This window comes from Myxozyma melibiosi (assembly GCF_037950935.1).
Source record: "Myxozyma melibiosi strain Phaff 52-87 chromosome Unknown BZA70scaffold_1, whole genome shotgun sequence".
NCBI lineage: Eukaryota > Fungi > Ascomycota > Lipomycetes > Lipomycetales > Lipomycetaceae > Myxozyma > Myxozyma melibiosi.
In genome coordinates this window covers 2,752,733-2,763,570 of record NW_027042915.1, presented here as the reverse complement: position 1 = coordinate 2,763,570, position 10,838 = coordinate 2,752,733, and the positions used below count along the sequence as shown (strand labels likewise).

Sequence of the window (10,838 nt, the reverse complement as noted above, 5' to 3'; positions counted from 1 at the left end):
GACCGGCGTGTCTGCGCACCTTCACATCGTTTAGAGTTTCAATGTGCGGCTCAGGCTTGTGTAACGAAAAGATGTCGAGGATGATTTCGATTCAATATGGATCTGCTTATTTTTACGAGCAGGAAAGTGATTTATAATACAGCACATGCAGAATATCTATTATACACATTGAGCAGCTACTACAGCTCCCGGTCATCCTTTGCAGGCCTGCCAAATTTCTGCAGACAGATATTAGATCCGTATTCCATGTACTCCTTCTTCGTGACCTGCAGCGACCGGAGCCTGGCCTTTTGCTGACCCAGCCTCGCTCCTCCTTGCCATGCATATGTTATCGGGCTATAATCAACAGAAGCGGTTAGCTTTCTTCTTGTCTCTGTACCAACACAGGAAAATAGAAAATGGAGTACTCACTCGTCTGGGAATCCTAATCTGAGGAACGCATCGTCTGGTGTAAGTGCCTGTAGCTCGCTTGACACGCGTTCCTTAAACCCTTCAAACTTGGTACTCCCACCAACAAAGACGGTGTTCGCCAGCAATAAATTGCGAACATCGCGATCCGGGATGGTGTTCAAGCTCTGGGCGATAATCTCCGGGACACCAGCCTGCGCGATATCAATGTCGGACGGATGGAAGAGCACTTCTGGAATACTAAACCGCTCGTTTGCAAGGACCAGGATCTGATCATCTGGCTCGCTTGCTTCTGATTTAGTGCGGACGTGGCCTGCTCTGAATCCCGACGCCGACGCGCGAGGAAGTACGTACTCGATCGCGAGCGGATTTTTTGCGAGCGAGAACTTTTTGCAGATTTCGAGATCGGCAGCGAATTTCGTCGACACGTAGCAGCAGTGCTCTTTGATCTCGTTCACGATGTATGACTCGTCCATCATGTTGTAGTGGCGGTAGGAGATTGTTTCCTTGAGATAGTTGCGCAGCAGCTTGCCGCCGATGTTTAGCCGTTTGATGCCAGCATGGTATACTTTGTTTTCAATTATTGGCGTGACCACTGTCGCTGAGTAGCCAGAATCAATCACAAGCGTGGTATCTGACTTGAGAAGTTTTGTGTTTTTCTTGGTTGATTCGGCAAGAGGCTGTGCGTCGGTCTCCTCCTCCGTCTGATACAACGCCTCGTTGTGATCGTTCTCGTGCACTAGGAACGCAGACGGACATCTGAAATAAGTCGCGAATCCGTACTCTTCAAACACAATCTGATCTGTATTTGCCGAGCACACTGGTAGTTGCGCACTTGGCTCTCCCAGGATAAACGCCGTCTCTTCTGGTCTCACGCCGTCGCTGCTGCTGCTGCCGTCACCGTAAATAACGCGATCCCAAATAACCTTTTCGCTCTCCCAGTTTGTCAAATGGCCCTTTTCATACGGCCGACGATACACCAGTCCCGAGAAGTCCTTGCATTGCGTATACAGCTCGTCGGCTATGAACACTCTTCGGTCGCGGCTGCGTGTGATTGCGTTGGGGTATATCGTTGGCGAAGGGGAACTCGCGAGACCGGCTTTGATTTCAGACGCGCCGTTGTCGAGGACAAAGACTGACGTTGGCTGCGGCTGCGGAGCCATGGCAAACTGAGATTATTAAGCCCTGCTGCTGCTTTGTCGTCTCGTCGTCGTCGTTGTCGTTCGGCTGTGGTTTGAAGATGCGTGTAGAGCGTGGGTGGTTGGGAAGAGATGAGGTTGGGAGTGGGCGCGATCAAAGATTTGAGAAAGCTTGCTCGATGCGATCAGCTGAATCCTCCTCGGACTACACGCCGCCAGCCCAACACAAGGTCAGCAGCACATTTTATCAATAGAGAAATGGCTTATTACTTTTAATAGTTGTAGTAGACAGCCAAAAGAAGCAGCTACGCCGATAAATCGGTCAATAAATGCTGATCTATCTACAGAGCATGTCCGGGAAATTACAAAGATATGCTATTTTAACCCGACACTAACCTCTTGCATAGAATTGAAGTCGCTAAGTAAATACAACGACATGGAACTGCGCGTAACACACCAAGTATGATTGAGTAAAAAAGAGAGGAAAAAAAGCTGGAGATTAAATAAACAGCAGGACGAATAGACTAGACTACATTATATAAAGAAGAAAAATAGATGAGGAACAGAGAGAACAAGGCAACAACAAAAAAATAGATAAGAGGCCACGACAGTATTATTATTCGCAATATCAATCAAACTTATATAACAGTCTTGAAGAAGGAGAAGAACAACCCCGACAAGGACGACAATATAAACAGATGTCGACGAGAGGACCGCGTATGTATTGTAAGATCCCTGCAATTCAAACAGTCGGGTGAGACGACGACTACTGATGGTGTCGGTAGTCTACTAAGAGATAGAAGTGTAGAGATTGTACGTAGGGAAGATTAGGCGATGACGCAGCATGAGTTGGTCCTGTGATTTATCATCCGTTAGCTCTTGACTAGCCTCAAATAGAATATAGGAACTTGACGTACTTCTTTGCCTCCTTATAAAACATTTTCGAAGTCGTCGATAAAGCAGAAGATTTCGCAACCAAAGAATCCAGCTCCTCGCCTCGCTGCAGCACAGACTCGATAGCCTTGTGCAGCACGATCTTCGTCTCATCGAGCTCCTGTTGAACGCGCATGATGCTGTCTGCCTGCTGCGGGTTTTGGTACTTGACCAAGCTTGACTCGAGCTCCGGGAACGAGAGTGTAACATCGCCCTCGGCCCATTGGCCTCGTGGGTATTGCGTCAGGAACTGGTCGAGAAGCTTGTTGAGCAGACTGTAGGCCACTCTGATGGGGTACTCTTTATCAGCGATGACGACGCCTGCGACACCCTCGGACCGTGCGTATGTGTGTGCGATGTAGTCTGTAGTGGTAGGTTAGAGTCAGTGATGGGATGGAAGATAGAACGAAAGGGGTTGGAGCGTACTGTTCTCTTCCACACTTTGTCGCTGGCTTGGAGCAGTTCGCTCGGCAACTGTGTTTCCAAAGAAAGTCAAGAACTCGCCGACACTATGAATAGACAGATGAGTACGTTAGCTAGGTCGTCAAACAAGCCTGAGATAGACCCCGTCGGCCGAGCAGAGGAGTGCAGATCGTCACATGCAGACAATAGGTGCTCAGAAACGAGACCGACGCGGCACGGCTCAGGAAAGTGGTAGGTGAAGAGGCCACACGAACCTTTTGCGCTCAAAGAAACTGAAACTAGAGAGCTCCTTAGCAGAAGCAAGCTCCTTTGCGGGCTTGCTTGAATTTCTAAAGATGGCGATATAGAAGAGCTTCATTGCTGGTGTTGATGCTGCTGCTTGTGGATGAGGATGACGTAGTTTGTGCAGACGGTGTTGTCAACGATGGACACTTCTCCCAAGAGCGCGCGGGGAGGTAGAGGTTGGAGAGAACAAAGAGGCGCAAACAGGCCAGATGTGTTTGCTGAACAAGAAGAAGAGACAGCGGTTTTAGAGAGAACAGGTGCTAATATCTCGAAGGCAGAGGGGGAACGGCTAAGATTAAGTCGGGCAGTGCTATCGCTTGCCGTCGACCTTCCAAGATTGGCTCCAACCGCGCAGCCGCAGCGACGTTTACGCCGTAACTCGACCGCACGCGGCTGCCGCGCTCGCTCCTTCGTCATCGCCACTACCTGCTTCAAGCTCAGCGGTGCTCATTGTTGCTCGTCCTCGGTCGTTGACGGTGCTGTCTCTCAAGAATAACCACTGCACCACGTCTGCACAACAGAAGCACTGAACGGATACCAAATCACTGGACTGCAGAGGAACAAGCTGGATCCTGACTGCCTTTTTGGGTCTTCAATACCACCAACTACACACCGCCGACCCGGCTCGTTGAAACAATGTCGCAGTCTCTTGCAGCCGATCTCTCGGCGTTCAAAAACAGGCTGAAGGCCCAGCCCGTGTTGCAGAAACGGGTGATTGTCGACTCGGCCGCGAACTCGTCGAACAACTCGGAGGATGAAGGACGGAAGCGGAAGAAGGTCAAGACCAGCACTGGTATGGCGATCTCCTGAATCTGATCTGGAAGAGAGCAACTGAGCAGGGCTGCGCTGGGTGATCTGATCTTGAGTTTGAGCGCTTGGGCTAACTGACGTAGTGTTCTCGCAACCGGCTGATACCGGGATCGGAAGTCATATGCTGACGCAATTGCATCATGCGGTCGAATATGTTAAAGTACGGAGCCCAGACGAGCAATTAGGGATCTTGAGCAAGCAAAAGCTAACTTTCTGCTGTCGTGCAGGATCAAGACAGACCGGTGACGGTCAAGGACCTGCAGAGCTATCTCAACGGCGCAGGTGGTCCCGAGCTTCTGGTGCATCTGCAACACATTGAACGAATCATCTACGACCCCGTGAAGCGAACGTACGAGTACAGACCACTACACAACATTCGCACCGCAGAGGGTCTGCTTGCATTCCTGCGCCGACAGCAGACCTTTCGCGGGTTATCAGTCAAGGAGCTACAAGACGGCTGGCCCTCTTGTGGAGAAGCGATTGACAAGCTCGAAGCCGCCGGCGACATCCTCGTGTTGCGAACGCGGAAGGAAGGCACGCCGCGGCTGGTGTGGGCAAATATGGGCGGCGAGATGGGCGGCGTGGAGGAAGAGTTCAAGTCGATGTGGAACAGGCTGCCGATACCGTCTGCGGCGGAATTGCCAGGGAAGTTGGAGGAGGTCGGGCTGAAGCCGACGAGTGTGGATCCTGCGACAGTGAAGAAGGCGGGAAATATGCATGAGAAGAAGCAGAAAAAGCCGCGGAAGGGAAAAATCACAAATACTCATATTCCCGGTGTGCTCAAGGATTTTGGAAGGGTATAGACTGCATATTATATAGTTAGAGATCATTAGCATGAAGGTAATGAACAATTTTGTCGAGTCTGGGAGTCTGTCGTTGTCAGAAGATTCTTCTGATATGGCTGGGCCCAAAAATTTTGTATAGTATAGTAATAGATGACATGTTTGACCCTTTATATTATCCGATCAATAATCAGTAGCGCTGCTTGCTCTGATTCGACGAGAGGTCGAGAAGGACCCTGATCAGGATGCAGCTTATGAAATGCTATGCAGCCAACTCGAATCCTTTGATTATGAGTGCATATGAAGAGGGCGAAAAAGAGGCAGTGCTATAAATTGCAGCTGTAAACTAGCAGTCAGGAAATTAGAAGTTGTAAAATAGTAATCAAGGGAATTTTTGACGACTGAGTATGAAGAGATCGGGACAATGTGGCCGAGATGCGTCTGAATGGGAACGAACAAGGATGGTGAACAGAGGTGCTTTGCTGGATAGAGGTCAAGATGGAGATGTGGGCGTAGCTGAGGATGGGTTCGGTATAATGAGGTCTATCTGACTGAACGGTAGATCAAGCGTCTATTTCAAGACCGTGGATTGGCATCAAGCTGGACAGACAAGACGAACAAAGGGCGGAAGGGTAGATGATATACGCGCAAATGAAGCCCGTGAACAGGGGTATAGCAGATAGAAGTAGCCAGCTGGGTGTATACGGTCAAGCACCACAAACCTTGGAGGACCGGGTGCCAGGTGGACGTTGCTTGTAAGGGTATTTTGAGGACGGTTGACAGCGAAGAGCAGGCGAAGGCAAGGCAAGTGAAAGCGAGGAGCGAGGAGGAGCAGGCAGAGCAGCAATTGAACGAGCAGCTACTACAAACACGAACAAACAAGGAAACAACAAAGAACAACTTCTCGGAACAAAAATAATCTGAATATGAGCAGTTGGCACTCTCGACCCGAACTTCGAAGGACGGGGACGGTGGAGATGCGCGGTGACGCAATGGCGCAGAAGTCCCCTGAGCTCTTGCGGAACGTACGTGGCTCGCGGCCCGGGGATCCTGGCTGCGACAGAGCTGCGCCAGCCAGCCAGCACCGGGGCGTAGGATCCCTGCTGGTAGATAGAGGAGGTTGTAGATGAACGTCTGAGTATTCCTCGCCTTTCTCTTGCTTGTTTGCCTGCAGACGTCGCTCTGATCTGGCCGTTGTTAGCGTGCAGCAGGTCGCGACGGCGTGCCTGAGTCTTTCTCCCTTTTTATTCTGGTGCTGTTCACGCCGCTTGTTTATTACATTATATTCTGTACTTCTGTTACCACAACACTCACACTTTAGCCCCTGGAACCGTGCCACGCTAAACACTGGCAAAACATCTCCGCTGGCATGGCTCGCACTCCTCCCTTCTTTCCCGCTTCACCGTCCTCATTCCCGTCAGCCATCCCTCCCCCCCTCGCCCGCCCCATCCTGGCATCTTTCTCCCAATTGTTTGGGTTGTTTTATTTGCTCAGATGATTGCTGACGCAAAAGTCGTCCTTCTTGGCGCGCAAGGTAAGCTCGATCCGGGCTGGCGGCGGCAGCCTTCCCCGATCTGTAATCTTTTGTTTATCTACCGCAGCTCGCTGACTTTGTTCTCGTCTTTTTTCGTGCCACAGGTGCCGGGAAGACATCTCTAGTAGTCCGCTACGTACACAATACTTTCCATGATAGTATGTCTTCCACCTCTCGCTGCTGTGCCGAGTTTCCGTTGTTGTGTTTACTTTGCCACAACCCCCTACCCCCTCATTCGCGATCGCGTACTGACTCGTCGTGCTCTAGCCCAACCCACCACGATTGGCGCGTCTTTTCTCGCCAAAAAAATAGTTGTCGACGGCGTCGTCGTCCGCCTGCAGATCTGGGACACGGCAGGCCAGGAGCGATTCCGCTCGATGGCGCCGATGTATTACCGCTCTGCCGCTTGCGGCATTCTCTGCTACGATATCACCTCTGCCTCGTCGTTTGACGCGATGCATTCGTGGCTGCAGGAGCTCAAGGCGAACTTGAGCTCGGATATTATTATTCATTTCGTCGGAACTAAGCTCGATCTTGTGCGGGAGGATCCGTCGTGCAGGGCCGTGCCGTTTGAAAAATGCGTGCAGTACGCGGAGAAGTGGCTTCGTGATTCGGAGATTGTCGATAATCCGAATTGGACGGGTCGCGATTCCTGCCATGAAATTTGTGCAAAGGACGACGAGGGTGTGTTTTTATTATAACTGTGAAGAGTGCTGATCGGTTACTAACAACTGTGCAGGTGTAAACGAAGTATTCGAGAGCATCACGCGAACTATCATCCGTCGTCGGCCTATTCTCAAAAAATCACGGCGCAACTCTGTGCATTACGAATCTGACTCGTTCTCGTCGGATGATGAGGAAGGCGATGCATTTGGAACCATGCGTAGCATTGGGTCTGTCAATCTAGGCCAGCCTGCTGCGGTTCCTGAAAAGAGTCGCTGCTGTTGATTTCCAGCGTTCTCATCTGCTTTCTTAGTTCTGGGTCTGTAGTTTTTGTTTTTACGTGTATTGCATTCGTGATTCTGCATTTGTTTTGTCTTCTTGCTTTTGATTTTGTATGGTTTTGGTTAACATCTGAATGCTTTGTGTATTTTTTACGTGTATTTTCGTGTGTTTAGGATGTTTTTATTGTTATGTTACGTGGGATTGATTTGAATTGACGCAGCTTGCGAGCATGGCATTTGCAGCATTGTTTGTATTGTGCTCTGCTTTTCTGACTTTCTGATGTCTTCTAATGCCTTATTCTTGATGCTCTTCTATGATTGTGCATTGCCGATTGTTTGTTTTCGCGTTTGTTATTTTGTATTTAAGTTTCTGATGATCAAGATTGATAATGTTTACCGTTTTTGTGAAATAGTCGTTCGGATCGAGGTTTATGAATTTTATTATTTCCATTTTTTGAGTTTGACGTGAGATGCGGAGAATATGAGATACCAGCTATACAGCCAGCCAGCTTTGCAGGGCTTGATGGCGTCTACGAGTCGATGCAGACTAGAAAGATCTGAGTATTCTATGTTTATGGTACGAGACCAAAACCGGCGATGGAGATCGAGAAGATGAGGAGAGGTGACGTGAGATGAGATGAAGAAGGGGGTGATGACGACGACGTGATGTCATCTGGAGAAGATGATTGAGATGAGTGAGATTAGCGAGAATTTCCCGTTTACCGGTATTTTTATTGTCGGTGTTTCTTATTCCATGGCGCCATTCTGCGTGCCTGAGTGCTATTTGTTTCAAATGAAAAAGCGAAAAGAAAGAAAAGATCGCTGGGAGGTGTTGCGAGTGTTTTTTACTGTTAACTTATGACGTGTGTGCGTTTAGTGCCTGGGCTGCGACTCAGCGGGCTTTTAATGACTTTGCTTTGCGTTAATGATATCCAAATTCTAGCTATTCTAGCTCTTTGTATTTTTAATGACTATAACAGTGGTAATATGTCTATAGCGTAGAGTGCCTATAGCAGTGCTCGAAACTGTCACATGCTCGCAGGCTTTGCGATATTTTAGTGAACAAAAGTTTAAAAAAATGGCTGACTGGAAGCCGCTTTGGTGCAAAACACTGAAGACGCAGCCTGGAGACGCAGTCGCTCGCTGTTCAGGATGCCGACTGCTTCTCTGCCTCTTTTTTCTGTTATTGTTCTGTATATCGGATAAATACAATGCAACTAATACACATCGCTAAACACACCTCAAGGCCTGCTCCTCCCCCGCCTTGCAATTTGACTTCAGATAACCCGCTGGAAAGCGAGCGCTACAGCCCCTTCCTTCCCTGATTCATTTTCTGCCTGCTTCCAATCTGCCTGCTTCCTCGTCCTCGTCCCTGGCTAATCCTTCCATCTTCCTCCTATCCACCTTCCTACCATCCACATTCCCTGCATCTCTTTATACTTGTTCTTCCTCCTCCTGTAGATATACCATCACCACTCTCAATGATCCCCCGCCACCTGGTCCAGGCCCCTTCTAGAATCGGATAATATCGGGGGCCATAGCGAGGGTTAGGGCACTAATCCCGGCTATCACTGCGCCGGGCCACTCGTGTGCGCGCGTCCGTTGGTCCGCTGACTCTGCCTCGAGTCGCCCTCTCCTGGCCTCGCTCTTCCCCACCACCGCACCCAAACCGCCCCTCCTGGCAAACCCTTCATCCGTACCCCACTGCCTTCCCGCTTCAACAGCCCGAGCAAAGAAAACTCGTCGTCAGTAGTCTCTTCATCGAGCTATTCATCCTAGTTTTTCTGATCCCCGCACCGCTCTTTTTTCCCTTCCAGTTGCATTTCATACATCGCGTGCTCTTTTGGTAGACACCTTCATCTTCCTTCTCTAGACTTCTCATCAGCCAACCGCCTCAACCACAACCACCACAATCATGAAAAACGACTCGCAGATCCGCTCGCGACACTCGTCCCCCGCTGTCACTGACTCCCCCGTGCTCGTCGCCGACGCAGCCGTCCAGACGACCGGCACCGCCACGGGCGTCAAGGCCTCGCTGCTGTCAAAGTCGAAGCGCCGGCTGCTCAACAACAAGGAGCTGCTCGCGAAGAAGTACTTGCAGCGGAAAGCGGCCCTTGTGCAGAAAGGACGCAAGCTCAAGAAGGAGATCCAGATCAGCAATTATCTCAAGCCGGATACTTCAAAGGTTACCTATGGACGGACTCCTGATGGCACTGGTACGCATCCACTTCCTCAATGGTCGCGTGCCTTCATGCGGCACTCATTTTCTCGACACGCACTTCTCAATTGAGCAATCGCTAACCGTCTCTAGTCTTTGCGGTCCCCACAACCGAGGACATGGTCACCGCCCTGCTCGACCCTAGCAAGCCCAAGTCGTTTTCCGACTACCTCACGCTCACAATCCTCACCTTCTACGTCATCCTCTACTTTGCGCTTCCCAACCCGATCTGCAAATGGACCTTCCTCGGCATCTACGCCGTCTCGCGCATCGCCTACAACGGCGGCCTTGGCTTCCTGCTCTACCAGCAGTCCGTGCACAAGGCGCTCACCCGCTGGGCAGAGCAGTCGATGGTCTTCAGCAAACCTGGCCCCAACGCGTCGTCGTTCAAGAAGTGGTCGTACGACCTCATCAAGCGCGAGCTCTCGTCCAAGATGGGCTCGGACTACGACTTTGAGTCCGTGCCGCTCGAGTACAACACCTGGCTCTTGTACCGCCGCGTCGTCGATCTGATCCTCATGTCTGACTTCACCTCGTACATGCTCTTTGCCTTTTGCTGCGCCAGCATCCCCGAGAACCAGAGCATGACGCTGCACGTCGGCCGCTGGCTCGCCGGCATCTCGCTCTTCATCTTCAACCTGTGGGTCAAGCTTGACGCGCACAGAGTCGTCAAGGACTACGCCTGGTACTGGGGCGACTTCTTCTTCCTCGAGGATCTCGAGCTCTGCTTCGACGGTGTCTTTGAGCTCGTGCCGCATCCCATGTACTCGGTCGGATACGCGGGATACTACGGTATCTCCTTGATGGCCGCTAGCTATACCCTGCTCGCTGTCTCCATCGCCGCGCATGCCATGCAGTTTGCCTTCCTCTTCATCGTCGAGAATCCCCGTAAGTTCTTTTGTGCTTTATCTTCTTCGATCCTCTCTAATAACATGTATTTAGACATTGCCAAAACCTACGGCCCACCACCCACAAAGGCGAAAAACTAAAAGTCCTAACTTTTCATTCTCAAAAGTCACGCACACACCCCACCCCCATCCCTCCTTCCATCCACTTGCACCTCCTCCCTCCCGCGTTAAACAGATAAACAGAAGAGCGAAACAGAAAGCCGATAGGTAGACTGTCGACTGTGACCGTTTACGCGCAAGGAGTAAGGACGACAATTGCTATGGCGAAAAAACATCAGGTACTTGTACTCAAGATACAGCGGTTTCTTTTGGATACTATATACAACGCAGAAGAGACTGATTAAATAAACAAAATGCTGCATTATCATTACTCCGCTTCATATTTTATATTATACTTGTATTTTATTTATAAATATATTTTAGAATTAAAGTAATTAAACAGCGGGTTCGTGTG

At 50.2% G+C, this 10,838-nt stretch overlaps 5 protein-coding genes across 5 annotated transcripts; 3 read left to right on the top strand and 2 right to left on the bottom strand.

Moving 5' to 3' along the window:
• Nucleotides 1-73: 73 nt before the first annotated feature.
• BZA70DRAFT_254174 (actin family) lies at nucleotides 74-1,674 on the bottom strand. The gene is made up of 2 exons (XM_064910751.1): nucleotides 412-1,674; nucleotides 74-336 (listed from the first exon to the last, which is right to left on the bottom strand). Exons 1-2 carry the CDS (start codon nucleotides 1,569-1,571, stop codon nucleotides 180-182), a joined length of 1,317 nt encoding a protein of 438 aa, XP_064771172.1. The 5' UTR covers nucleotides 1,572-1,674; the 3' UTR covers nucleotides 74-179.
• A 700-nt stretch (nucleotides 1,675-2,374) lies between these two features.
• Nucleotides 2,375-3,261, bottom strand: BZA70DRAFT_235583 (snare Ykt6; the record flags this gene model as incomplete). Its single annotated transcript, XM_064910344.1, has 4 exons — nucleotides 2,375-2,402; nucleotides 2,465-2,843; nucleotides 2,907-2,989; nucleotides 3,158-3,261. The coding sequence occupies 4 exons, from the start codon at nucleotides 3,259-3,261 to the stop codon at nucleotides 2,375-2,377; spliced, it is 594 nt and encodes a 197-aa protein (XP_064771171.1).
• A 211-nt stretch (nucleotides 3,262-3,472) lies between these two features.
• On the top strand, nucleotides 3,473-5,004 carry BZA70DRAFT_273010 (TFIIE beta subunit core domain-containing protein). Its single transcript, XM_064911764.1, has 3 exons — nucleotides 3,473-3,981; nucleotides 4,082-4,158; nucleotides 4,226-5,004. The coding sequence occupies exons 1-3, from the start codon at nucleotides 3,825-3,827 to the stop codon at nucleotides 4,799-4,801; spliced, it is 810 nt and encodes a 269-aa protein (XP_064771170.1). The 5' UTR covers nucleotides 3,473-3,824; the 3' UTR covers nucleotides 4,802-5,004.
• Nucleotides 5,005-5,772: 768 nt separating this feature from the next.
• On the top strand, nucleotides 5,773-7,440 carry BZA70DRAFT_301386 (ras-like GTP-binding protein RYL2; the record flags this gene model as incomplete). The annotated part of the gene is made up of 4 exons (XM_064914718.1): nucleotides 5,773-5,805; nucleotides 6,275-6,314; nucleotides 6,474-6,998; nucleotides 7,054-7,440. The coding sequence occupies 4 exons, from the start codon at nucleotides 5,773-5,775 to the stop codon at nucleotides 7,260-7,262; spliced, it is 807 nt and encodes a 268-aa protein (XP_064771169.1). The 3' UTR covers nucleotides 7,263-7,440.
• Nucleotides 7,441-8,872: 1,432 nt separating this feature from the next.
• On the top strand, nucleotides 8,873-10,838 carry BZA70DRAFT_35874 (phospholipid methyltransferase-domain-containing protein). Its single transcript, XM_064915057.1, has 3 exons — nucleotides 8,873-9,474; nucleotides 9,570-10,364; nucleotides 10,419-10,838. The coding sequence occupies exons 1-3, from the start codon at nucleotides 9,174-9,176 to the stop codon at nucleotides 10,463-10,465; spliced, it is 1,143 nt and encodes a 380-aa protein (XP_064771168.1). The 5' UTR covers nucleotides 8,873-9,173; the 3' UTR covers nucleotides 10,466-10,838.

What these genes read in the sequence shown, in the direction of transcription:
- BZA70DRAFT_254174 (XM_064910751.1), bottom strand. Translation starts at nt 1,571, where the DNA reads ATGGCTCCGCAGCCGCAGCCAACGTCAGTCTTTGTCCTCGACAACGGC. An exon ending in AGATTAGGATTCCCAGACGA is followed by an intron (nt 337 to 411) that starts GTGAGTACTCCA and finishes TGTTGATTATAG; the next exon opens with CCCGATAACATATGCATGGC.
- BZA70DRAFT_273010 (XM_064911764.1), top strand. Translation starts at nt 3,825, where the DNA reads ATGTCGCAGTCTCTTGCAGCCGATCTCTCGGCGTTCAAAAACAGGCTG. An exon ending in GAAGGTCAAGACCAGCACTG is followed by an intron (nt 3,982 to 4,081) that starts GTATGGCGATCT and finishes TAACTGACGTAG; the next exon opens with TGTTCTCGCAACCGGCTGAT. An exon ending in ATGCGGTCGAATATGTTAAA is followed by an intron (nt 4,159 to 4,225) that starts GTACGGAGCCCA and finishes GCTGTCGTGCAG; the next exon opens with GATCAAGACAGACCGGTGAC.
- BZA70DRAFT_35874 (XM_064915057.1), top strand. Translation starts at nt 9,174, where the DNA reads ATGAAAAACGACTCGCAGATCCGCTCGCGACACTCGTCCCCCGCTGTC. An exon ending in ACGGACTCCTGATGGCACTG is followed by an intron (nt 9,475 to 9,569) that starts GTACGCATCCAC and finishes AACCGTCTCTAG; the next exon opens with TCTTTGCGGTCCCCACAACC. An exon ending in CTTCATCGTCGAGAATCCCC is followed by an intron (nt 10,365 to 10,418) that starts GTAAGTTCTTTT and finishes ACATGTATTTAG; the next exon opens with ACATTGCCAAAACCTACGGC.